Here is a 27,965-nt window from a genome sequence, read left to right as displayed (position 1 = left end):
TTCGGCGACTAAAATAAAAAAAAGACAAAATCGTCGCTACAGAAATTCGAATGATCTAGTCAAACCCACTGGAATATTCTCAGAAATTCAATTTCCCTTCATCTCCATCTTTAGAACCTATTCCCAAACATCCCATCCTCGAATAAACGTTTGTAAAGGCATTCAAATAAGACAGCTCTCGTCAGTAGCCAGACAGCGGGACAGAGGTACGCGCACGAACCTCTATCTTTGCTCGCCCAAAATACCCAGGTTCGCACGTACACACAAATCGCTGTATTTGTAGCCCGCGAAGTAGATTCAATGTAGGGCTTGAGGATCGCGTGATGTAAGCTTTTAGTGATCTCTAGAGGGGCGGCGAGTTTGCCTCTACGCTGCTGATCGACGCTCCGCTCGTTCGGGCACCTCTCGGCATATCTTACCGTTTCTACCGACTCGCGCCTCGACTGGATTATTATTCGTCGCCCCGTGATCATCCCCCCTTGGACCATGACTGAGGAGACCTGGGATTACGTTCACGAGAAATGGGAGCACATAGATCAGACGGTAAGTTGCTCGTTCTTCTTGATCCTGGTTCGCGCCCTTGACTTCCCTCTCCTCACCCTGGTTGCGTAAGTCGCGGGATAATTGCGCGAAAAGTCTCGTTTAATTGGACCTAACGACGCCGGTGTAACTCGAACCAACGTGCAGAATATCGGGTGACGCATTCTCGAAGATGTTAACCCGACTGTCGTAGCTCGCTGGTTAATTCATTTACTCGGGGACGTGGTTCTGTGCAATCTTTTTCCCTCGTGTCCATTCGTCGATGCATCTTCGCGAAGACCCTCGACGAATGGCTCGTTAGACAAATTGCATGTCAGGTGTTGCAGCGAACACCTCAATTGGACGATCTGTGAGAGCGAATACGCGAATTTCGGAAGCTGACGAATTCATGATCGTTTAAGGGAGTGGGGGAGGGAACGAGTATAGATAACTTGATGGAACTTTAAGTTTATTGATGTTGGGTGGATCTGGCGATTGTCACAGCAGTAGTAAATTGTATGTTTAATGTGTGGCGTCTGTTGCTTATTGTGATTTTTACCTAGTTTTGTGGGTGAAATAAAGATCGTAGGAATAACAAACTTACTTGTGGGCTGATCGGTTTGGTTGCCTCAAGCGAAGGTAATTCCAAGACTTTGTCGAATGGTAAATTTATCGATTGTGGTTGAATGTATCACGTTTTATGTCACAGTTTTATGTCACTATTCAAGTTAATAACTGTTTGATAAACTGAGTGCCTGCTGTCACCTGGCCATTTTTAATGGGAGCTTTTGATTTATGACACATGTTAGAAAGTAATAAATATAACCGATTGATTTACAGCTTATTTGAGGACAAAAGGAGGTAATTATGAGGTTTTACAGTGACAATAATTCTGATAGAGTTTATGATTGCTCTGTTAGATTAGGTGGCCTTCAATATTGTACTCCAACAGATTAAGTACATGTGCGGCAGTTTCTATGGGACTCGATGTAACCTGAATATTAAGAACTATGCAAAGCAGTTATAAAGAATCGAAATAATGCCATAACTGTTATGATTGAAAAAGCTTTTGTTATTATATCAATTCTGCATCAATTCTGATACAGTTCTACATTGGTTGTATCGAACTCACTCCTATCACTTTTCACTACTCAATTCCTCGAGTTTACACTCTCATCTATTAGATCTTACGACTCTTAAATCAAGGAGTTTCTCTTCTTTTATTTATAAGTTAATACATTTCTTTTTTGCTGAGTCTTGTCACTATCATTACCTGAAATAGGCTAAGCGTATTATTTAACTGTTATTAACGACAATTTTCGGAACCATTTGAAATTGAAAATTTCCACTCTTGCGTAGAACTGATTTAAAGACCATTTAGAACCAGTACAGAACCGATACAGTACCACTTCAAGACTGATATAACAGATTATAGAATCGTGACTGCAATTGGTATCGAGTAAAAACTTTTTCACTCATAAAAGTTATGCCACTATTTTTTTTCAATTATTTATAACTGTTTTAAGCACCAGAACCAATATTATAAACTTCAACTCTTGAAGTTATTTGACCAAGATTTTCAAAGAAACCTAATACCAAATCCTCATAAGAATAGCCACAGTATTTTCACTCATACACTCTCTAACTTAACAGTGATATGCTTTATTTCGTCCACAAAGGATTAACGAGAAAGAAGTTAATTACACTTCGTCCCTACCATCCGCGAATCTCTATTTAAATGAATGTCCAGTTTATCGATAAATAGGTCATCTTAGACGTACTATTCAACAGCTGATCGCAATATCGAGGCATGACAGTTGCACTAAGAGGCTCGTTACGAAACAATATGATTTCGCGTCTCTTTTGGCCACCGACGGCTATCTTTGAACAAGGACGCCGAAGCAAATTCGCGGCTCCACGCGATGCGAAGTCTATTCGGATAAACGGGAGAGAAGGGGGCAAGAGTAAGGGAAAGAGAGGCGGGGCGACCCGAGCTTTCATTCATGATTTTCGCGTGACGTAAATCTACGCAGTTCGCACATTCTGATGGGCGAGCGAGAACGTCAGAATATTATAAATAAAAGTCTCGTGGTGAGACTATTTTGGCTTTAATTTAAACTGAACCTCGTGACGCCACCTTTGGGACATTACTCCGACGATTTCTGATGAAGATACCACGGTTGTGACTATGTGAATCTTCTAATATTATTTCTTGTGCACCGTTCAAATAACTATTACAAGCAAATATAATTAAATAAATTTTGGAATGAAATTTTCATATTACAATATATAATTTAAACACTATTATTAAAAGTCACTGAATTTTATATAAATGAAATTCTTATTAAAAAAAGTATTGAAGATTAAAATTAAATTTCGAGTAAAAGTGCATACAAGTTAAACACTGTTTAATATCTTAATTTCTATTTCTACTTTATAATGCCATCTATTCAAATCAGAAAATAAAGTCGTTCATTTATTGCACTTACACGTTAATTCTATCGCGATTCCTCTTATCATATTGATTTAGAGATCATAAAAGCGAGTTCATTGAAAGTGCTTGTGAACAAGAGATGCGGGTCAGTAAGTTAAGATGCAATTGGCGACCAGCCGCGCGTGCTCTATGCGGACGTATGCCATTGAAAATCACATTCTTAATGATTGCACTGTACAATGTATCAGATGCGATGATACATCACATGTAGGCCTTCGAAATCGACCAGCTGCTTTTGCGACTCATTTTTATTACAAGATAGGAAACTGTGTTGCAAAAGATACAACTGTGTCGCAGAGGACACCTTCGTTATCATGCATGCAAATTTGATAGTTCGCTTCGAGTCGAATTCCTTCTAATGACACATTTACCCTTTCATATTACTCCTGATCAAAAAGTGATCTATTGAAAGACATAAGCTACTACATTTTGGTAAAGTAAAAATAGTGAGAGAGATCGTTATCCATCAATATAATATTTACCTGTTAAGCAAACATATTCAAAGGAGTCGATGGACGAGCAAAACCCTCCCTTCTTAAATTACGGTTCGAAAAAAAATATGGAGGAGGAAAAGAAAGGCAGATGTGACATTGGTTCGCAGTTATGGTTCGTCCTTCGAAGAAACGACTCGTGCTCACAAGTATCGATTTAGTTAGGTGGTCTGATTCAAGGCGAACGTTTGAATTTGGTGCCAGTGCGTCGATGGGGCGCCTTGACCGTGGGATTTTCGCTCAGGCGCAATGGGGACGCAGTTACGGGGCGAATTCTCTGAAGAAACTTGCACGCGTACGTGTTGATACGCCTGTTTTTTTTACTCTTATCAAATCATTCGGATCGACGTTGCTCGTTGACCAGCCGAAGGTCGATAAAACTGTCGTTTAAAGATCGTGGTGAAGTGTAGTCGATCATTGAGAAAGTGAACGTTCGACAGGAACAGGTAGTGTAACAGTTTTGTGAAAGAGATTACTGGGTCAAGGTTCCATCATGAAGACGAAGAATAGGTCGTTGTTTAGTAAGATTTGCAAATGCTACAGCAACAAGTCAGCACCCCCTACACCTGTGATTCAGGATGAGGATGATCACCCAGTGCCTTCGGTGTCTAACGAGGTAATCTTTGACATGTTGATCCATTATTGGGGATTTAAGATATCGCCAATTATATCAGGTATCGATATTTGGATGTTTATTAGAATTATCTGAGTCACAAGAAAGAATAAGTGACGTATGAAAAAGTTGCTTGAAAATCGAAAGTATGGTAAAGATATTTTTAGGTGCTCCTTTGCAGAGTAATTTAAGACAGTCTGTTTCGAAAGAATACTTTGGGGTCTTCAGAAATATATTTTTCATTTCTGTGCGACAGTTCTGTTACCAAGGAATTTGTTTCCAATTTTGAACCAGCGATATCAAAAGAAATTGGATTCCATTTGTTTGGTCGTGGTTCTCAACAAACTTCAGTTTCTTTTAAAAGTGTCACTTCGTCCAAAATGCTCGTCGATAATAGATCTACAAGTTACTGATTCGAATTATTCCGAAAAATGGAGCACAGCGCTGGTCCTGGAGAAAATTTGGTAAATTATTAGGCGGTCTAATTCGTAGAACTTTTTTGCATGTAAATTTCCTGAGGAAAAAACGTTCTTGTTCGCATTTTTTAGCCAGTTACGGTGCTCGTTCGCAGACCCTGTTGCAAAAAGAACAATGAAGATGAAATGTGCGTGCCTCCCGTCCCTAAAAAGGCAATTAAGTAATTTTTAAATTTGATTATTCATTCGTAATTTTGTATCGTGACGTCTTTTTAGAAAAATTGAAATAAGTGCATTCAAAATTGAACAGAAAGTAAATGGAAATAATGAATGAAAAAAATTACCTCCATCTACTTTTATGTTTTCAATCAAATATACTTCTATTTTGCATTTCATACAAAACTGTATAAAACTGAAGTATTACAGGATATTAACAACAGAGATAATTGAAGAAAGTATCACTTGAAATTGATTACTTAGTACGGCTGACCTCAATTGCATTTTATTATCTTCAGAGATAACGTCGATTTTGATACGTTCATTTTTTTAAACAAAACATTTCAAGGCAGATATTATTTATAGTATACCATGAAATATTTTTTGACGAACTATTCATCCTAGTTATCATTACTAGTTCCGCGCTAATGACATATTCTCTACAACTAAAATATGTCCAATTCAAATGAGTTATGTGCTGTTTAAATTCAGAACCAAAGGGTTAATGGGGTTCTTGATGCTAACACGTGCGTACAAAGAACGAGAGTAACACTTATGTGTCATTCCCACGAAACGAGTCTGAAGAGATTTGCAAAGTTCTGGTGTTTCTATTTCAGTATAATTTGCGAATTTTATATTAATTATATTCTTATGCTTTAAAATATAACAGCGGCAATTCAATTCGTGTAATGTACGAAACGATAAAAATGTAAAAGAAAATTTTGTACGTCTGAACCAACGAAGAAACATTCACAAATTAGTTAACAATTTACAAGTTTAGAATCACTGTGTCCTTCTGTCGATAGCAATTTACATAAAAGGTGCTAATTTAACGTGCATGCTAATTTAAAAAGCGGAATAATTACCTGTGTTACATTTTAAAAAATACAGATAATATCTATATAATATTTTGTTCAATTTGAATTACTGATTTGCAGATAGGAAATACGAACGTAAAAATAATTATGTATGATATTAATAAGACCGAATAAGTGAAATGATTCGGTACTTACGATTAAACTTTTAGAATTGTTGAAGATACAGTTGGACATTCGATACTTTTCTTCATGAACAAGGAAAACACTTTTCTTTCGTCTCTCATAAAAAGCGATACGATAATACTTGGTAATATAAAACGACTCTCCAATTTGTACAAAATTAATTACGCCCCGGAATACAGATAAACCAACACGTGACGACTAAAATGGGAATTAAATCTTACGTAACAGTCGAAACGATAACGTGGCTAATTCGTCTCGTGACTACGTATTGAGCTTCGAAGACGAATTAAAAAAAAGCCAGAAATGAAAGGAGATTTTATTCAAGCGACGCGGTCGCTATCGCGAAACGAAACTTCCTTGTTCGATGCTAATTAATTTCAGCGACAAGATAAAAGTTGTGTGTGTACCAGAATGAATGATATTCAGACTCTGTTAAAATTATGAGACTAGAACTATAGTCGTAAAGTTCATTCGTGCGACTGATATTTTCTTGTTACTTAATCGAGTTCGAAGAGACTAAAATTGTAAGACGTTCTGTTTTCACGAGAATGAAACCATTGACATTATACTTATCAGAAACTGATCATCAAAGACTAGTCAACCCATTCCTATCACAGAGTCTTTGATTATCTTCAATAGCGTTACTCTTTATTGCTTTGAATAATAAGATGGTATTTTGTAATATAGAGTCTTCTTTTACTCTTCTATAGTATGATAGATATTTAGACATCGACCAAGTTTCACTAAATAAAAAAAAATAAGTGATCTGGTAATTAAAAATTCGACTTCTTCATTACTTTAGATGACAGAAGTTTTAGTGTACTGTATACAGTGTGTTCGACAAGTGCCAGAGATTTTATGAGGTGATTCTACATAATTTCGTTTCGTTCAAAATAACAGGAAAATAAAAAATGACAAGATTGCGTTTGGATATACTAATCGTTGCAAAGAAATCTAAGATTCGCGTGAAATGTGTCTGACATAAGACTTATTCTATTGTCAGCGTGTATTAGTCAGACCGAGTCCTACGAATTCAGTAGAATAAGTCTCGAGTCAGACACATATTTGCCACGTATTGTAGGCGTTTTCTCAACAACTAATAATTCGAAAACATATGTACAATCGCAAATGTGCAATCACCCCTTAAAACTTCTGCCACCTGTCGTGGAATACTCTGTATACATTTGTGTAATGAGTGTGCTAAATACCTCGTTTTTGCGAGCAATACTCATCGCGTCTTTTTGCGCCTTTTCATTCGTGACAGCACAGTTTTGCAAGTAGATACTTTTGAAGAATCCTTCGCTTTAGAATTTCGTGGGATTAAGAACTGACGAACAAGACTAGATGAACGTTCTAGAATATGATTGATACGATTGTTGTAAACACGTGGACACAGTGTAAAGAGGTATTAAACGTGTAAGCTCTCGGTGCTTAAGCGACGAGCAGGATCGTCTTGATGTTGCATAATGTCAATACAAAACGATACTCGTAACTAACGTGCAATACGATATGCGATGCACGTAATACTCGAGAAAGATGCAATTCATAAGAGGTAAAAAATGTTCTTATTTCATAGATAAATTTGCAGGTTTATTTTGGCGATAACTCGCTAACAGAACATCTCCTTGGACTTTACTCTCTATCTTGATATTCAATAGGAATATCTTTTACTCATATTTAAATAGCATAAATGTGTTTAAAGAAGATCTAGAACTTTAAAAATGCATATTATTCGCAATTGTGTCGCGTATAATTTATTTTAGAAGTTTATATGTCTCTTAATTTCTCTTCTTCTATTGCATCTATCATATATGTAAATTTGGAACACCTTATAGAAGTGCATCGTTCGTGAACTGACATTTTTTTCATCTCGTGTGATTGCAATTACGTAAGTGACACAGTATATGAAAACAGAATCGATATCTCGAACGCGTAGAACATTTGGTTGTGAAAGCAAACGAGGTATGAGCTGATGAATACAGTCCAGGGAAATCCAAACCAGTGTGTCGATTATTTTGTCTCTCCATACGAATTACACTTTGTCGAGTTTTAATTGACCTTATAACTACGTATTGTGTGAGTAAAATCAGATGCAGGATGAGCGATTATGCAATGATAAAACGAATCTGATCACTTAATGCGGGAATATTCAGAGAGCTATGCAAACGATTTGTACCACTTTCATTTATTTCTCCTCCTAACATATCTCTATTTTAGTCGAACACTTTCCTCAATCCTTTTTCCTCGATCTAACATCTGCATTTTATGAAATTCTGTTAAAAGACTTTTAAAAGAATCAAGTTTCTAATGAGACTTTCAATTCAGTTCATTAATAATACAATAGAGCATAGATATACGCTCATTTAAACTCCGATTTTTTATTTTTCAATCAATAGTGGTAATAGCTCGTCAAGTTCAACAATGATGAATGGATGAAATTATTTGAATCCTCATTTGTTTTGTCTTAATCACATCTTAATCACAATTGCGATATATTCGATAATACAATACGATTTATTATACATGTATAGATCTCATTGAGTACTTTTACGAAAGTATCACACACGAGATTCATGATTTCAGGCATCGAATGAATATATCCATTATTATTACGACGTTTATTTGTTCTCGGACAGATGCGTTTAAGGGGGACCAATTTGACTCTCGTTAAGAGAAGTCAATCTTCGTGTGTCGGGGTATCAATTGCATGGTATCAAACTCTTTCGCTGCAACGAATGTTTTCCGACAGAAATCGTCCTCAATATGCATTTACCGAGCAGGCTCAGGCTCGTGCGCTTAAATCACGCGAACATACTGTATAAATCGGTGCGTATGTGTGACTGAGCGCCAAAGGCACGTGATGCAACTTGCGTGTTCCGCTACGTCAGATCGGTAAAAGACCCCTATCTATAGTGAACTGCTCTTTATCGATTCTGGTTTATCGTGCATCTATTTATCTATTTATTGAATCTTCGTATCGTTTATTAATGGTTTGAAAATCTACAAGGTTCGACGAAAGTTGATCAAGTTCCCTGTTTATAAGGAATGTACAGTGTTCGAAATTCTAGTAATACCTTCTATGCAAATAATAGGTCTATAGAAAAAAAAAGAAGAGAATAAATCAATTATAATAATGTGCGTTGAACTCTGGAACGGAAGTGAGCAAAGTGATTCTACTTCAAGTATTCTATTGCTTGTGAAATTTAATTAAATTTTGATCTCCATTCTTTCATAAATATATCTCTTGTTAAATTTCAAGTCAATTAAGAGCGGTTATCGCATTTAACTGGTACTCCAGTGACCTGATCAATTCAAAACCATTTCTGAAATTAATCCTGTACTTCCTGCGATATTTATTGATATTTATCACGCACCTACTTAACTCAAAAACAAAAGTCCATGCTATTTTTATTCATTTATTTTGTAATATCTTACGTCGATTATCTGAAGTTTGGTGAGTTTTAATCAATTATCGATACTGAATTAAGATATTATTTCACGAATAGTTAGTGAAAATTGGAAGGTATTTTTTATACTCGATACAATCGAGACGGAGTTTTGACGCTCGGGCACGATAGAAAGGTCTTTTTCCAGGAATGGCAATCAGGTCTCGCTTAAGCATATTTGCATTGCGCTTGCGGGAAAATTGACGAGCGTCTCTGCTGTCAGTGCATGGGGAACACCTCACTTTGTGATCTTGACGTAAATTTCCACCTCGACAGAATTCGATTTTATAGCAAAACATAATTTAACATCAAGGTAAATTATTCTTTTTTGAACGAAATTTGATATTTTTAAATATTTTCATAAAGACGCTGATTAATTTGAACCGATGGATAGTTTCCATTACATGTCATTGCTCTTTGCCAAAGCTGTAATAACTTGTTGGCTTCAACGCGACCTGACAAATATTGTGTAAGGATTTATGATTGAATATAATCTCCCCTGTGTTTCATTCTTCATTGCCAAATTTATTACAGAGGCATGATTAAGTAACATATTCTAAATATTTTAAAAATTTGGCTCTAAAAAAATCGTGAACTAGTTGACACTTTTTGAATGAAGAGTATTGCTATATTGATGACACAATACTATTATATGTTATGTGTTATACAGATAGATAATATAGCAACATACTATCGACTTTGTTTCGTATTCGAGACACACGTTCTCTGAAACTGATCCAAATAAAGCTAAGGAATGTATAGTTATTTCTTCACTTATTCATTGCTAGAGGAGTGAACGACTCAACTAAAACGTTTAATGAACAACTTGTCTCCCCTTTGAAGACGATACATTTTTAAAATAGTTGTTTACAAGGAAATACAAGAGATGTTAAAATAGAGCATATCTGCAGTTTATGCAGAAATTTACGATGCCATTATGCAACATAGTCGTAAATCTCTACACACTTTACATTCATTTTACGTGATGTGTAGGCAAAAACTAGAATCTAAAATTTGACATGAAGACTGAAAATATCTAAAACATAAGAAATTCAAAAATTCGAAGATTTTAATAATTGCAGTTTTTTCAATTTTAACATTCTAAATTTGTGAGGAATGGTACGCTCGATTATCTATTTTTTGTAATATTAAAACAGGTAACATTTTACATCTTGTATCTCTTATTACAATAGCAACAAATATTTCTGCCTTCCTAAGGAAGTTCATTCTTATTTATAATTATTTTTATCGAGACTGTAATTGATTGACATGTCATCGATTGGTCTTTATGTTTCATTGACAGAAACAGATTGGCATCGATAGCTTTCCTCTGTCTACTTTTACAGTATCAAAGTTGCCACATTATCAAAACACCCTATCTTTTGCGATATAGCAATCAGTACGTGAGATCAATTAGGAAAATTTTCGGTTCCATTCTGTTGTCGCAATGCTCTGAAACCATATCTCTCTTCCTTGATACAATCGGAATTTATAGTACAAAATAATTCGCGTAATTCCTTTTATATCGTATTACTAATACCCTTAATCTCAAACGTGGTAAATAAAAGATCTTTGCATAATTCACGAAAACTGATATTACTACTTTACTAGTATAATTTAGACGCAATTATCATGAATTCTATTAACTGTTTGCCAAAAATTCTTTCTCTAAATTACAATACCAATGTGAAGTTAAATGATCTTGAACCCAAAATTTTGACCAATTTTCTTTTATTCTTCCTGTATTTTCTATTAATGGATTGGTTCTTCTTAACTCTGAGCAAATAAAACTTTCTTGAATGTTAGAAGAATCTTCATCAATGAGACCAAGTGAATACCCGAGGTCAGAGTGCTTGCGCAATTCCAAGAAGGTGGTTACGTGAGCTAGGACACGTATTAGCACCTCTGTTCCTTCCGTACCTTCGCTGAAATTTCGCGCAAATCTCCGACTCGATTTCTCTGGATTCATTCTACGCTCCAATTGTCAGTAGTTTCCAGTCGACGGTAAAGCACATTGGCACAATAACAAAGCGTCTAGACGAGTTGCTCAGTGATCAAATGTTATCAGTCTTTGCGATAAAGACGGTCAAATTTCCAACGAATCAGAGTGCAGATAAACGAGCTTTTTGCGTGATAGATTCAAAATTGATTAACCATTACCTTTATTTGGAAAATCTGTTGTTCTTTGATGGACGTCCAAAACATACTCATTCATCGTTGTTCGTGGTCAAGATGTTCTCATGCGTTCAATGATCGTTGGTCACGGACAAAGTTCGTTTAATTTTTGTGTAGTAAACTGACTGATAAGCGTCTGAAGTTGTGGTAGGTTCATAGGATGTTGTTCTCGTACGTGATTATCACGATTTCTTTCTTTTGCCCGTGACGCCTCGGAACACGCAAATATGGGGAAGTTCGAAGGTCAATCTCCATTGAAAGTTGCACGAAACTGCGTCACCATTTGGTATCGCGCGGAATATGTTTGCGAAAGGAACGTTTCGGACGCTAGTTCGAATTTCATAAATTATAATTAGCAGATAGATCCAAGAAAGTCTGTTTTCTGTTTTATCAATCTAACTTTTTAAAAGATGATAATAATATACAATTTTGTGAATCTATGATAATCTTGAAATATATAATACTCAGTGCAGTGAATCAAAATAGCGATAGAAAGTATCGTCACAAATTTCCATGTGAGAAAAATTTGTGTACATTACAAAAAATCAAAATGGTTAGCCAAAAAGTTAAGAATTCGACAGCTATATTTTTTTAAATATAAAAAATAGCTAACAATATAAAGAATATTAATCTTTCTATATGTGTCAAAGGTTGTCAGTTCAAAAATAACAATTTAATAACAAATTTTAATTTATATTCAAGGATATTACAAAATGTACGTGCAGAATTAACAAAAAAGATAATGGAACAAACATAAGATGAGGGAAATACACCAGTGACGATATTTATTATGACTGAACTTGATTTTTGGCGGTAGTGATAATTGAAATCGACTTTTATTGATGACGAAAGAGAGATTTTGGTAACTGTACGTGTAAAAGAACGCGCGTGAGCCTGTGCACGTTGTACCGATCATTTTCGTGGTTGATGATGAAATTCCTACTTCGAAAGCAGACTGCATGAATTTTATTGCGCTTCCTCGGAAAATGTTATTTTTATACCACGTTACACGGAAGAAATATTTGAAACGTTGTTAATGGTTAGTAATTACGTAAGCACAGTGTCATAAAAAACAAACTGGAAAATCGTTAAAAGAATGTTTCGTCCTTTTATCAAAATGTACATAAGTGGTTATTGTAGTAGTGTAACTAAATGTCGAAATAACTCGATAACATTAATCTTTTGTAATTTTTAACACAAAATATATCCCAGTTATAACCTTGAATTTACTATACTTCTTACTAATTTCTTATTAACACATGATATAAAAGCCTTATCATTGTCGTTATCTTTATCTGTATTATATTCATATTTTGGTTTAAGAGCACCGGATGAAAGTAATCCTTTTATCGATACTAGCGAAAGAAGTTTTTTCCAATTAATTAAACGATATATCAATTCATGAACTTAGTACTCTCAATATTTAAATTCCTCTGTAAACCTCCGAATAAGTAGCACTTGATATCTGATCGCATATAAATCGAAGGTAATGTATCTTTATCAACCGATAAATAATTTTTACATAATCCTTAGACATTGATCGCTATTCCCAAACACGGTTACTAAAAATACTAATCATTACGCACCACAGAGCAAGTGAAAAATACAATTACATAAAAATGAACAAAATGGATCGTTTTGTCGATCGAGGTATACACAGGTACCCACATGTAATTCGACTCAGAAGCTCGTACAGTAGGTCTCCAATTACCAATCGCGATAATCTACGTTTATCAAGCGTAACTCGATAACAACAGCGTCTGTTTTCGCGATTTCGACCATTCAGCCGGGGGCGAATCATTGAAAAAGTTGCACGCCCTTGCCGGAAGAGGCCGGTGCGTTCCCCAGAAGAAGTCTAGATGACGTCAAGCAAGAGGGATCGACCGTTCGAGCCCTCGTGGTCGACCAATCGCGCGGCGACTTTCGTTCCCTCGTCTAAAGCTAGTCCGCCGTTGCGTCACCCCTTGAACTCTTTCGCTTTCCACACACATCGGGCACGTCCCAGCTCCCGCGTTTCGTCATTGGCCAACCACGACCTTAGGCTCGCGGAAACCCGCAGGATTTTTGAATTAAACATGCAGCGACAAACTCTACCGAGGCGTGCACGCATCGCTCCGTCCCTCGGCTCGCTGATATCGATTCCCGCGAATGTAGGATTCGCGACCGTTCGTGGTACATTAGTCATTGCACTCTGCTATCATACTCTTGACCGTCTGAAGAGTGTCACTCCTTGTTTCTTTCGTTGGAGGTAATCGTATCGGCTAAGCGGATTTTGCGCTTTAGCTGTACCGACGAGTCCCATAGCCTTACGTTATCTGCCGACGATTGCGCAATCGCGTTCGATGATACGTAGTGTACTACGCTTAATGGTAGGGTTTTTGTGATGCGCGTCGGGGACGATGAGGAACGCAAGCAACCTTTTCTTTTCGCAGGGGCCTAAGAATGAGGGCCAGTTTTGAATGAAGCTTTGACCGAGGGGCGGCCTGGAGAATAAACTGCTGTTGAATCTTGGGTGAGGATTCTTTCGGTGGGACTAAGTACGAAGGTGTTCTGAGAGAACTTCTGGGAATTTTTCTCGAGTCCTTTTGGAAAATATTCTTGACGAATTTTAGTGTATTAGTTGTTAACATAGATTTGACTTTGATAATGGCGCAATAATTTTCTGACGAAATTTCGCCTTGCATTTTGAACTCCGCGAGGGCGTATGGAGTTGGATGATTCAGAGATAAATCGGTACGCGAATTTCATCATATGGCTGTAGGTATAGACGTGAATCGATTTTTTTTATTAACGAAGTAGTAGTCAATATGAGCATTTTCAACAAATTAAGGATTCTTAAATTAGTCTTTGCTAGAGAATACGTGGCTATTTAGAAATATCAGGAAGCTGTTATTTTGATTCGATCAAAATAATTTTGTATTGCAATTGGATAAAATGACTCTGATCATTATCTTCTATCTTCGATTTGAAGGCTTTTCGCAACTTCGCCAAGGTGAAACTTAGCGATCGGAGTAACTAACGTTCACTTCCTATCCTCCAGCGAGTTCCGCGAAGAGACTGGCTAATAATCATGACTCGAAGGAATTTCTCCTGGCGGTGTTTCATCGTTGACGATTTTAAGCAAAACTCTGGATTCCGTGGAGCCTCTGGAATCGATCAGATATCGAGTATTCACGATCGATCCAAGGAATCGAGTTCTCTCTCAACCCTTGCTGTCCATTGTAATACTAGTAATAAGAGAACTTGTGTACATTTGAACGAAGGACACAATAGACGCAAATATATCGCGTGCCTAGCGGAAATGATAATCTCCAGAGGATAAACGGAACCGTAACCTAGAGATACTGCTTAGTGTTAAAGCTATCAAGAGACATGGTAGAAGAACCTATTAGAGTAGTTCCAAGTGAAACAATAATCGATGAAACCAACGAAATCAAATACGATGTAGTTAAGAAAATAGTTTGCAAAAACAAAATGGAAAGGTAGAACGCGATGGAACGTGTAATACAAATGTGTATGTGTATCAAACGCTATTAATCGCTTCGTGATTTAACGAGAGACTGATATAACATTGATTTAACGAAATATTGCTATTTGAACACTAATAAAATAATAACTTTTAAAAAGTCAGGCTTACAGTCATAACACATCGCTTTCTGTATTTCGTCATACACCAATATTTAATTGTGAGCTTTTTTGAAAGAAATTTCAACTGTCTGAGGTCCATTTCTTAGGATTGGTGACATTAAGTTCATTGCACACCGCCCAGCAACTCAATAAAACGCAATATAGATAGGTTCGAATTTTACGATGTACAAATAGACACACTATTTAGCTGTATTAAGCAGTATCCATTTATTTATTTACTGTATGATTTAATAACATTTTTATGGCATCATTGGTTTCTCGGTCATATATTTTATCTGGATTAGAGGCAAAAAACATGAATGATAAAGTGTTTCGATCCGAAGATTTTAAGACAAAGCACGCTGAAAAGTTTGGTTTGCGTAATGAAGTCAAAGGGAGGATCACATTTAATAAAGATAGAAATAATGCAAATTATGAAGATAATTGTGTAAGTCGGGGGTGGACCAGGTGATGTAAGGTTCAGTTAAATTTGTTACCGAGGAAATGCATGACCTTTTTGTCCTTGAGAGGACGAGCCTCTATCTCACGCACGGGCACATTCACCGATAATGTGTCAGTCATAACGGAGTGTGCGAACACGGGGAAGTTAACCCTCTGCTATCCCCACTGCTGGTTGCAACCCCCACCAATACTGCCGAGCTCCAGTAACGTATCGCGTACCGCGGCTTTCCAAACACTTTGAGGCAAAAATTGATATTCGTGAAATACCCCCTTATTTAATATAATAATAGGTAAATTACTAATGTTCAAGAAATTTGAATTATATGATACATAAATTGAGACATAAAGATATGCAAAATTTGTAGTTTGGAGAAATATTTAGTGTATTAAATAAGGACAGTATTCTGTGAATGGAGAAAATGTTTAATAGAGATTTCTAATCGTTATCAGAACACAGATACGTATTTCTAAAAGAAATTGATTAGAAGAAGAGATTATTGCTTTACTTCAGTAATTTCTTGAAGAAACAAGGATTGAAGCAAGTACAAAATTGAATATTTTTATTACACATTTGAAATTCAAAAGAAATATGTCAATTCGTTCGACAAGTGTATTTGATATAACACAACATCAATTTCAATTATTTCTCATTAGATTCCATAGAGTTCATCGTGCTCCATTTTATACTTACAAAATTCTGTCAAATAATCCTTGAAACAAATCTACTAATAGTAGAAGAAGGCTTTCGAGCAGTTCTTCAACTTAAAAATCTTTATATCACTATTTCAGCATCTACTCCAAAATATTCCACACTACAAATCCGATTTCAAAAAGCTTCTAATCACCTGAATATTTCCACGATCACCGGTGATCCGCGTTAGCTAAAATTTCCCTCCACAAGAGAGGCAAAGATAACCCGATAGAAGGAAGAAATTGTTTATCGCGAAGGGAGAGCCCCCGTGAATCCGTCAGTGGTTCGTTCGTCTGCTTCATGGCCTCCTTCCGCCCCACCACTCGAGCACCACGTTCGTCCATGGAGGAGTGTAGGTACGCGCGTGGAAAAGGCGCCTCCGTGCCAGTAGTCGCGATATAAAACTCGTGAGATACGCTCGTCGACAGGGAATCGTACGTGGCTGGTCGAACGGGAACGTAGTTACTGTCACGCGTCGTCTTGCGGGTCTACGCGGATCGTTTCACCTAAGGAACAGCTCTCGAGTGGTGCCGCATCTCTGCGAGTGTGTGTCCACCTTTTCTCACCGAGCCCGGCAACGAAAACGCGTCAAACACGAAGCTTCTGGAGGGCCGTGACTCGGGGTGCAACGACGAGGGGAGGGCAATGAAGACGTCGACGTTATCCTCGAGTGACATGATCAAACAGGAGGTGAGACGAACAGCAGTGCTAGACGGAGCAGACTGTTCCCATCGTAACGAAGGATCGGGGGGGAGGCCAGGTCTCTCGAGTTCGAGAATTCCGTTAACGTGTTCGTTTTTTTTTTCCTGGCCTGAGTCGCCATGGAGGAAAGACGTAGAATGCAGGTTCGAGAGAAGCACTCTGCTTGCTTCCTCCTGCTCGTGCTCGCCTCGTTCGATCATCGGGCAGAGCACACCACACGCGAGGGTGCTCTGTTTTTTCCTCGGGTCTCGCGCGCCCCCGCGGCACGGGTCACTAGATTAGAGGCACGTGAGCCATCGCCGCTGTGCATTCTATTAAGGGCTCGTTCAGCGGTGCAAAATGTCACGCAGGGAAGGTTGATGGAACGCGAGCTCTCGATTATCGGTTGATAAAGCGTTACGACGCGTTGCGAAATGTTTGTTGAACCTGGTCGTGTCGATCGACATCGAACGGGGGAGAGAAAGAGAATTCAGAATGAGTTGTCAGGAGACGAGTGGTGGCTCCCTAAGAACGTGTTCACGCTTTGTTATCGATTGTGCGATGGTCATGGAAGGAAGAAAGAAAAGTGGCACGCTCGATGTTACCCGCGAGTGTCAATGTGCATATCGAGAATCGATAAACGTTTAACTCTCGAGTACGAGCGGTGTACGTAACGCGAGATAAGCGATGGAACGAGGGCCGAACGAATCGGTATTCCCATAGAACCTGTCGAAGCGGTGATAAGGTGGCTCGAACTTCCGCGAAAGCCAGTTGATAATGAATTAATTCTCGAACGTCACGGTGACACGTCCAGACGGGACGATTTCACGCGGCGAAGTCAACGATAACGATCGTTCTTGAGTCACAGCGGACTAAAGTCGTGAATCGAGTCTATTGAGCGACTGGAGACCATCGCTCGGCACAGCTGAATGATCGGAGTCGGGGAAACTTCGAGCAATTGCGCGAAGAAAGCGTGGAAAAAACGTTTGATCCATCCGGTGTCGTGGACACCACTGAGCGGTTAGTCAGTCAGTGGAGCACGTGCTATGAACGCCCATAGGCGATCATTCAGCGAAAGAGCTGTTTCGTTCGCCGAGTATGTTCAGCGTTCAAATTTTAGAATCGGCAAGGTTAAGGGGCACGAACGTTGACACGACACAACGTTCAATATTTAAAGTTATGCTCTCGCGCAACGTGTTGCACCGATGCACGTGCAACGGTCACAGTTTTTGTCAGCTACCATTGGCTAATAGTTCCGCAAAATCGATCACGACTGTTAGGTCCTGTCTATATTCTACAGAGGAAATCATCGTACTTTGGAAAAATATTCTCCTAATCACCTATCTTTGACGCTACAAGTGTACGATAACTCTTCTCTTTCTCTCTGATATAACTATATTTGCGAAATAAGGGTTTCGAAGTAGTATCAAAATCTGAATGGCAGATACGTGTCGTGAATTTCGTGGAATCTTGCCTGAGCCGGGTAGACGGCAGCTATTTATGGCTCGAAGGTAACAGAGATACCGCGTAAAGGAATCGATGTCCCAGTAAGGAGATTATTAAAGTGTGTTTGACGAGGAAGCAATAGTCTCGCTACACATACATTTGCATACGTAGATATTGCATAAACTCGAACCGCGAGAGATTATAGCGGCGTTAGGCTCGCCCGTGCATTCCACCACGTGCATTTAGACGAATCACTGTGCATTGGCCTTTACACGGTCTCTTCCTGTAGAGCGTGCATGCGGCGTGCATGTACTATACCATTCATTCATAACAGTCCTCATTGGCTGGCTGGCGGGTGTGTCGGTGACGTCACGGCCAGATCAATGCTATACCCGGTCGGAGAGAAAGGAAGAGGGAAACGGTGTGCGGAATTGGCGGGAATTTCGAACGCGTCGTGAACCGATGTTTCGTCGATTCGTCCTTGAAAGTTCGTCGCAGGTGCTGACGCAAGAGCCGCGTCGTTCTGCGGCTGTTTGAATAATAATACGTCGATGGAGCATTACCGTCTAATTACCATATTCGGTGAACGCTTCTCTATATAGCAGGAATGTAAATATTTGGAGCGTAGACTTTTGGAGAGGCACGTTAAGTTGAAAGTCTCTCTACAAATAAGTTCTATCATTGGTGTTTCCTGTGTTTGGAAATATTATTGCGGATAATTTCGTAATGAACGAATTGCTGCCACCTGATAATGTAAAAAATAACTGTTACGTTACGGTTATTTAATTGCCATAACAAGTTTCTTTCGATTTTATTGCATCATTTATATAATCGAGTAAAAAATATAGAACGTTGGTGCACTTTATAAAATACAGAATTAGCTTCTGCGCTTTTTTTTATCAATATTACAAAACAAATGGAAATGGTCAAGGTAAATATAATATCTTTGAATTTATAATATTTGTGCTTCATAAATGTTAATTTATGTTTGTATTATATGGAGAGTTTAAATTACGGGTTTATATTCTAGCCAATGTAAGAAGTAAATAAATAGGGTATTTAATTGGCTCGAATTAGAAATTATAAGGAATTGAATATAAGGTTATTAGAAATTGATTTTGAGAAAAAAAGTACTGAAATTAAGTAATCTAACTTCATCTTTGAAAAATGATGGTTCATATTTCTCTGCATTTTTAGTGTTACGCAGCCTTCAGCATGCTGAATTGAATTTTAAATAGAAAAAAAAGAATATTTTTTTTGTTTGAAGATAAATATCGTTTTTACAATTCCAAATTTTGAAGCAAATTTTAAAAATTAATTTAATATACGTCGTTATTTCTTTGTAATTTTCCTTCACTCAGTTTAACAAATAAGCACTGGATAATAATAATGTAAATATTCTGTTTACTCCGAATTGGTAAAAAATCCATTTTGCACTAGACGTTATCGCTTCTTCAACTAACTGCTGTACAATTCGCGTCGCCGACTGTAATTTACACCATATCATCTTAACTGTTACATTACATGTTCTTGAACTTGACAAGCGTGTTTGCATACTTATTACTTGTCTCAACTGAAAATGAATAGGCGGTAAACGTGTGAAGGAAAGCATTAATGCAGCAATATTAATAAAAAGGTGAAGCTAAAAACAAATTCGATATTACCATTGATTTCAATGAAATGAATTTTGCAAAAATATATAAAATATTTAAAAAAGCTACGTACTTGAATTTCATGCATGTTAGTTCAGTCTAGAGTAAACTTTTCTTAAAACTGATTTGAATTATACATAGGAAATGAACGGTTTAGAGAAAGTGAAAAGAAATGGGGAACTCTATTTCTGCACCCTGGCTCTGTTCTTTAATGGAGCATAAAAATAGCTGAGACGCAAATCCCTGAAACTGCATCTGGAAGTCCGAGGGCGAGAGAGAAGAAGAATGCAGAAAAAATGCTTTGTCTTCATTCTCAGATTTCGAGGATATCCTTCTCGAATATCTAGTTAAGTATGCAATAACACATTCCAGAGATGCAGATAGATTCATAAACCCAGAACTGCATTCAGGAAGCTGGTGACTAATTGAAGAAACATGATTTCACACTTACATATAAGAAAAATCATTATTTTTCGTATCTTCGAAGGAGCAACCAGAAATCAATCTCCCACTCCAAATATTTCGCCTAATTATACTTTCTAAAATCTGCTGAGGTAAAATGCAGAGCTACAAGCAGTGAAATTAGCGAAGCAATTCGACTTCCATTACAGAAAATTGCACCTTAATTTTGCAGTTCATTGTACCTCTATCAAGCGCGTAGAACTTCAAAGTACACCTGAGATTAAAATTGAGGGAGTATTATGTATTTTCGATACAGGAGCATAATAGGGTGTCCTTGATTCGGGGATCGATCAGGTTCTTGGTCAGCCATCGTCTTCGAGGAACTGGCAAAGACGGTGAGCGACCTTTAAGATTGTCTTTCCTCCTTTCTCTCTGCCAAGCAGAAGCAATGACCGATCCCTTGAACTGACTCGCGTCTGAGAACATGTGACTCGCTTAGCAATTACATTTCCCAGCCACGTGACGTCCCTAATTGTCTATCACTCGATCATAGATCATAGATCGTCGCTCCACATTTTCTTTCTTCGCAGGCAGCACCGTTATTAATACTTGCTCCACATTCGATTGAACGTTCGCTTCAAGGCAGATACACTTGTCGAGCAACGAGTTACGTCGGAGTTCGACGCATGTAAAGCCGCTTTAACGACACCAGCGTTAATCCACGTTGACGCAAAGCGTGTTCAGGCAAACAAATATCATTTGTCGAGCGTGCATCACAGTCTTCAAGGTTGCTCGATTCGTCAGCATTGGCGTGTAGCGTGGAAAAGCGTGCGCTCACGTGTTCACGGCTCATTTTAATTTGGGATTTCTCACGTGTGCAGACTGTTTACACCGCGACGGTCGATGGACAGATTTTGCGTCAACTTATCTTGTGACCCAAATTTCTTTTTCGTGGACCCTTTTTCTCTTTGTCACGCGCTTTTCCGCCTTGACGATAGAGAAACTTTAATTTTGACTCGAGGAGAATAGAATACTCGATTCTGGTTCGTGGGCTGGCGAGGCTCCTTTTTGAAGTAGTTTGCTATTTCCTTGGTATGCGCAGAGTGATTAGTTTAATGGGGAGATTGAGATTGACGTAAGCGGTTTCAAGATGTTTCAGGATAACCAAAGAGATAATGTATGTTGAACCAACATGAAGAAAATTGTTATTTCTTTTTAATTGCTCTCAACGTACATTCTTGGCACAAAAGAGGTTTTCTTAGATTTCGTTTTTATTTGCTTTTCCTTTTTATTTTTTATAGAGAAGGTTTTGAAAAAGGTAATTCGTGTTTTTTAAAATTGGATTAAGGATTGAAAAAGAAATTAAAAAACTTTGCTCTAAAATAATGTAAATGTAAAATACTTTAGATTAGACTAAACAAAAACATGTTTGCTGTGATTCAATTACCAAGTCGATTGTGGTATCTTATTTGCCTTAGGTCGAAGGGGAAAAGTATTCGATTATTCACTTTATAATTGCTTTCACGCAACATCTGTATCACTGTTTGCGTAAACTACTATTGAAAAAATCGAAATATCATTACGTATTCAATAACTACGATCGATCGAGTCATTGTTAGTCAAAGTTCAGAGTATTTATCACGACTGGGATTCCCCGAAGAATTTACTCGAGTAAACAATGCTATACAGAAAAGACATTCTATTTCTTGGAGTGGAATAAGAGTAATTAGACTTTCTCTTCAGCTTTGAATCATGATTGTTTGCAGCTTATTAGCCAGAAACTTCGTTGTTAGAAAATACTTTCGATTTCGACAGTCAACGTTTTCTTGTAATTGAGGAACTAGCAATACGAAAAGACGTGTGTTATCTTCTAAATTGCAATCTGCAGGCTGTTAGGAAAGTTAATGACAATGCTGAAGGAGAAAGGATGTTATTTTTACCGAACGGTGACCACACGTTGCATGACACAACATGTAGTATGAATTACTGCAAGATTTCGAAAAATAAATCACGAATACTATTTTTGAAAATGTACGATCGAACGAAATCAAATAAAGGTAATTCTTTTTTCTGTCGAAAAAAGGAGTACTCGGTAAGTCAGCAAACCAAGATGATATTTCTCCATAGAAGACATTTGTAGGAGAACCAAATAGATTATCAAATCATACCACGGTAACACATTCAAGATACGAGTATCTGAGAAATAAAAAATCACTATTTTTTTTAGAAGAAACAATACGCAACTCATCGATTTATTTGGCTGCAATCTTCATATACATTTCTAATTAAGTTCAATTACGTCAGTTGCGCGTGCTAGACCCTGTTTATAAAAGTCTATTAAAATAATACTGTGCGATCATTGCTCGTTCTCGACTCTCTCCTCGATTCGCTATTAGCCACGATTGCTCGCGATTCTTCCGAACTCTGACACTCGATTGCTGCACACAAACGCGCATGAAATTGAACAAAAACTACATACACGTTCTCTACATTCGACGGATCTCGATAAATGAATTTCTGGAACTATGCAGTTCATGGAATCGAGTGACGTTATTCCATAGTCAATGTTAACTTACTCGGTTCACTAATTTAATTCTAAATAACGTAAAATAGGAACAAAAAACGTTTTCCTTGAAAAAACTACATTTATCAAATATTATACTTTCAAATCGAAGGATGGTTATTTCACTAAACACAAAAGTCAGCTTACAAAAAATTATCAAGGATTGTTATTCAACTTATTGTCTAAGTCTCTATCAACCATTATTACAATAACTGTCTGGATGTTTCATATACATTAGAAAAATCAATATTTGGCTCTTTAAATAATTAGCACACTCCGCTACCTAGCAATGGCAAAAGGAAAACAAATCATCCAAAGCTACAATTTATCCCACCAATTTTTCGTTAATTACCATAATCGAAATGGATGTATATCTATAAAATTTATGAAATGGACCAGCACACCTCTTCTCTTCTGTATATACTGAACGCAATTTTGCAATACATGCACCGAGCGCGGAGGCTGTTGATATAGATAATACGTTGGAGGATTGTTCAAGGTTTCCAAGTAACACTGTTACGTGGCCATTAATCAATAACGAAAATTTTCATTGGTTCACAGATACGAGATATCTGCAAGGATCTCGTCCTCTCTGATGACCAGCTCAGAATGGTCATGCAGAAGCTGGACCACGACATCCACAAAGGTCTGTCGAAGGAAACACACGACGAGGCCATCGTCAAGTGTTTCACAACGTACGTTCAAGACCTTCCCGATGGCACTGGTAAGAAAAACACGATTTTTTAGCCAGATCTAAGTCAGTCAACCATTCTACTGTCTTTGTGATTTTTCTGTGATAACGAAATTGCGGAGATTCTTGTGCAATAAAGAGAAACTTACGTTGAATCAATACTCTGAGACTGAAAAAAATGTCTTATTACCTTGAGATGAGTCATTATTATTTTAAGACTCCCACTATATTTTACCAATATTTAATAATTTGAATATTTTTTTCTGTCTATAGTACAACAAATCCAGAATATTTATCTTGTAAGTCCGTCTCATTTGCTTACAGAGAAAGGCAACTTTTTGGCGCTGGATCTGGGCGGTACAAACTTCAGGGTACTCTTGATTACCCTAGACGGTCAGAATTTCGACATGAAGAGCAAAATTTATGCAATACCGCAGAGCCTGATGCTGGGCACTGGTGTCCAACTGTTCGATCACATAGCCCAGTGTTTAGCGCTATTCGTAAAAGACCTGAATCTCCAAGATGAAGTCCTACCCCTTGGGTTTACCTTCAGCTTCCCGCTGACCCAAAGGGGCTTAACAGAAGGGTATCTAGTCAGATGGACGAAAGGTTTCAATTGTAGTGGCGTTGTTGGGGAGAATGTCGTCGGTCTCCTCGAGCAAGCGATAGAGAGAAGAAAAGTGGGTTTTCCCTAACTATTGTAACTCGCAGCACGTAACGATAATAATTTTATGACAAGCTTTGAGTCACTTTTAATACTCTGATCTAAGTTTGTTAATAATGTCGTATGGACCTTGTAAGCGATACACATGTTTTAGAAACAATAGCATACATAGGTTATTGTTTACGTGCGAGCGAAATCGATTCAGTCTAATTACGAGCTTGCTGATGCTGATTTGTTGTACAGGACGTCAAAATCGATGTGTGTGCTATTTTGAACGACACCACCGGCACATTAATGTCGTGCGCCTGGAAAAACAGAAATTGCCGTATCGGATTGATCGTTGGTATGTATACACGCACTACGTTCAATGTTTTTTTTCAAACATTCCTAATGGTACCTATTTTAATCGAACTATTAAGGTGGGTCTACAGTGCACGTTATATAACTTCTTAGAAAAGAGAAAAGAGACATATGTATAACATCGCTCTTTTCTGTTTTCTAAAAAGTAACATAACTTTGTTACATAATATGTAGTGTAGACCTATCTTTAGCATGGATGACAGCAAGAGATAGTAAAAATGATGCGAAATCTTGTACAATGAAATGACAATTTTAAGAATTGTAACTGAACTCGAAATGACTCTTTTTTTCTTATTTTCTACGTTTAGGAACGGGCACCAATGCCTGTTACGTAGAGAAGACAAAGAACGCGGAGTGCGCAATTGAAGGAAAATATTCACCGCAGAAACCACACATGTTGATTAACGCGGAATGGGGTGCGTTCGGTGAGGGTGGTGTTCTCGATTTTATTCTCACAGAGTTCGATCGCGCCATCGACGAGAACTCGATCAACCCCTCGAAACAGTTGTTCGAGAAGATGATCTCTGGCATGTACATGGGAGAATTAACGAGGTTGGTCCTCGAGAAGATCGTCAACGCTGGGTTATTGTTCGGTGGCAAGTGCCCCAGCGATCTCAAAAAACGTGGAAAATTCTTCACGAAATATGTATCCGAAATTGAAAAGTGAGTAGCGAGAATTTGTAATATTTATGAATGCAGATTATATAGGCAGCAACAAAATTTCTGAAGATACCACTCACAAAGAATTAATTAGCTTCTCAAGTTTTTTAAAAACGAAACCAACTTTTTGGTCATACAAAATATTAATATTAAAAATTGAATTTTTGAATGCACCTAGGGCAAGAAGAATCTGTATTCATTCTATATTGTAAAATTGTTACGATTCCCTCATTTTAAATTTGTTCCCATTTCATACTGTGTCCTTTTTCAGTGATCCCAAAGGCAAATACACGAACTGCCGCGAAGTTTTAGCAGAATTAGGTTTGCGAAACGCCAGCGACCAAGACTGCGAAAATGTTAGGTATGTTTGCTCGGTTGTTTCGAGGAGGGCGGCTCATCTAGCCAGCGCAGGCATCGCTACGCTTCTTAATAAGATGGGCGAGAACAATGTCACAGTCGGCATCGACGGTTCGGTCTACAGATTTCACCCACATTTCCACGATCTTATGACCGAAAAAATTAACCAGTTACAATCCTACAAGGTAACATTCAATTTTCTTTCTCTGAAATCCCAATGTTAATGTACACAGGACTATAGACACTTCTACTATCTAATACAAAACACTGCCAACCACTGAAGTATAATCTACTCATTTGACAACACGTCACTAAATGATCTAGTAAATTTTCTTCATGGTTAGTATAATAAACTAAGCGCCAATAATGTTGAGGCAACTTGTATCATTCTGCATCAGAAACTAAAGATAAAACAAGCACTATACAACGCTTACCACTCACAAGCTGAGTGTAATTCAATACATAGTTGGCAGTGTTAACTGGTGTGTCAGTTCTGAAAATGAAAATCTAGGTGTGTTTTATAAATCATAGATTTATCTCACGCGTGGATACTTTACATCATAAAAGAATGAAAAATATTCTACGACATGACATTAATAAATAATCGTGTTTTTCCTTGCAGTTCGACTTGATGTTGTCAGAAGATGGTAGTGGTCGTGGCGCGGCGCTGGTCGCCGCGGTTGCCGCTGGAAAACGGTGAAGATGACCGGCTGTGCCGCGTCTATCCAACTTAGCTTAAATTAAGTTATACACAGTAAATGACACACCATTAACATACACGTACACAGAGATGCATAAAGTCACGCGTATGTGTCGAGGAAGGAATGAAAAGTTCCAGGAAAGAGGACGGGTTAGCGAGACAAAATGTGAATATAATAATAAAAAAAAAGAGATCGTATGAAATAATCTGCGAGAAAGAGTGAGAGATTCTGATTGAGAGAAAGAGAGAATGACAGAAGGCAAGACTGAGCGCGAAAGGGAGTATGAAAGATAGAATGAGAGGAAGAAGGAAAAGGAGAGAGCAGGGTGCACAATTACACATAAAACCTAACAGGAGAAACGTAGCCTAGATCGGTTCGAAGAAGGAGCAGACGTGAGTGCAAAGACTATAGTTAATTTACCGACCGATATGTCTGTTCGCAAGGGAGGTGCGTCTCTCTAATCAATAATGTTCATTTTTACGGGAAAACCTAGATTGAACAACAATAGAGAAATTCGCTGCCGAACGATTAATTACATTTTGATATGGAACTTGTCGAAGAATTCAATCGTTATAGGGGAGACGCCATTACACGTGCACAAACAACCGAATACAATTAAAAAATGTCACATTACTGCCACGAGAGCAGCCAACGAACGGTGCGCACAGGTGTAATCAAATGACTGGGCTAGGAAACATCGCCAAAGGAAACGAATGACACGTGAAACACCATCAGGTCGATATTTCTCCTCGTCAAAAGGATCCTGAAACGCGACGAGCCCACGATTGGGCTGGCCTCGTCTGCGTCTCGTCTCGTAACGAGCTGTAGCTCGAGATGAAGAATAGTAAGGGAATGGATGGATCCTTGGTTCGCATAGAACGATTTATAAATTATTTGTATCGTCGTTTATCCTACACTAATATTATTGTAACGTTTAGCGTGCGTATGCGAGAATGTGGGTGCCCGTATGCGTGAGTATGAAAGAGGATGAGAGAAAAGGAGCAAACTAGCGAAAGTGTGCGTTTTACAACAGTTCATTAGAGAGAGTAGTACCGTTTTAAGGGATTAGGCGGTTTGAAGTATTTTTAGATTTATAGGCCACGGTCGCGCTCAAAACGTTCGTATTCTTTGGACGTGTCCCCTTCTATCCTCTTGTTACGAAGACGAACCACGCGGATGATTTTGTATCCGTCTTGCATCTCCTCGAGAGCGATCTCTCGAGCAGTTTCACCGACGTTTGCGACCGAGGTTCGAAACGAAGAAGTCGCGAGAGAAGAGGACGAGTAACTACGCCAGCAGAATTTTCGTGTCGTGATTCACAACGCCGTTCCGTTATTCTCCCGCGTCGGGAGGTGGCTTAATCGTCCGAAGACGAAAGATAGATGAAGTGAGTGTACTATTCAAGAAAAATAAAACTCTTTATCGGCCACGTTTAGACACAGTACGAGAGTCTTCAAAATTCAAAATTGAATTCCCAGGCTTGTGAACGAAATATTCGATATTTCCAACCGTCTTCGGGATGCCTCGAAATCCACTTTCCCTGCTTCTCGACTCGACCGCGAAACGATGACAAACACGGTGACGTAACGCGGCGCTTTATTTTAAACGAGTCGATCGCTAGTCGACTCGCGTTCCTG

At 38.1% G+C, this 27,965-nt stretch overlaps 1 protein-coding gene and 1 long non-coding RNA gene across 6 annotated transcripts; one reads left to right on the top strand and one right to left on the bottom strand.

Annotated features, from left to right (window-relative positions):
• Nucleotides 1-342: 342 nt before the first annotated feature.
• Hex-a (Hexokinase A) lies at nucleotides 343-26,385 on the top strand. 4 transcript variants are annotated; one of them, XM_076384090.1, is made up of 7 exons: nucleotides 343-543; nucleotides 23,457-23,619; nucleotides 23,911-24,266; nucleotides 24,494-24,593; nucleotides 24,919-25,273; nucleotides 25,542-25,812; nucleotides 26,250-26,385. In XM_076384090.1, the coding sequence occupies exons 1-7, from the start codon at nucleotides 487-489 to the stop codon at nucleotides 26,325-26,327; spliced, it is 1,380 nt and encodes a 459-aa protein (XP_076240205.1). In that variant the 5' UTR covers nucleotides 343-486; the 3' UTR covers nucleotides 26,328-26,385. The 4 variants fall into 4 exon arrangements, with proteins under 4 accessions (XP_076240205.1, XP_076240204.1, XP_076240206.1 ...); XM_076384089.1 differs by lacking the exon at nucleotides 343-543 and adding an exon at nucleotides 3,916-4,120; XM_076384091.1 differs by lacking the exon at nucleotides 343-543 and adding an exon at nucleotides 16,556-16,841.
• Nucleotides 4,530-7,145, bottom strand: LOC143183472 (uncharacterized). 2 transcript variants are annotated; one of them, XR_013002605.1, is made up of 3 exons: nucleotides 6,959-7,145; nucleotides 5,763-5,948; nucleotides 4,530-4,738 (listed from the first exon to the last, which is right to left on the bottom strand). It is a non-coding gene; the product is annotated as an uncharacterized LOC143183472 (long non-coding RNA). The 2 variants fall into 2 exon arrangements; XR_013002606.1 differs by having other exon boundaries at nucleotides 4,530-4,691.
• Nucleotides 26,386-27,965: the final 1,580 nt, after the last annotated feature.

The sequence above is a fragment of the Calliopsis andreniformis genome, chromosome 9, assembly GCF_051401765.1.
Source record: "Calliopsis andreniformis isolate RMS-2024a chromosome 9, iyCalAndr_principal, whole genome shotgun sequence".
Classification (NCBI taxonomy): Eukaryota; Metazoa; Arthropoda; class Insecta; order Hymenoptera; family Andrenidae; genus Calliopsis; species Calliopsis andreniformis.
This window is presented reverse-complemented; position numbering and strand designations above follow the sequence as displayed.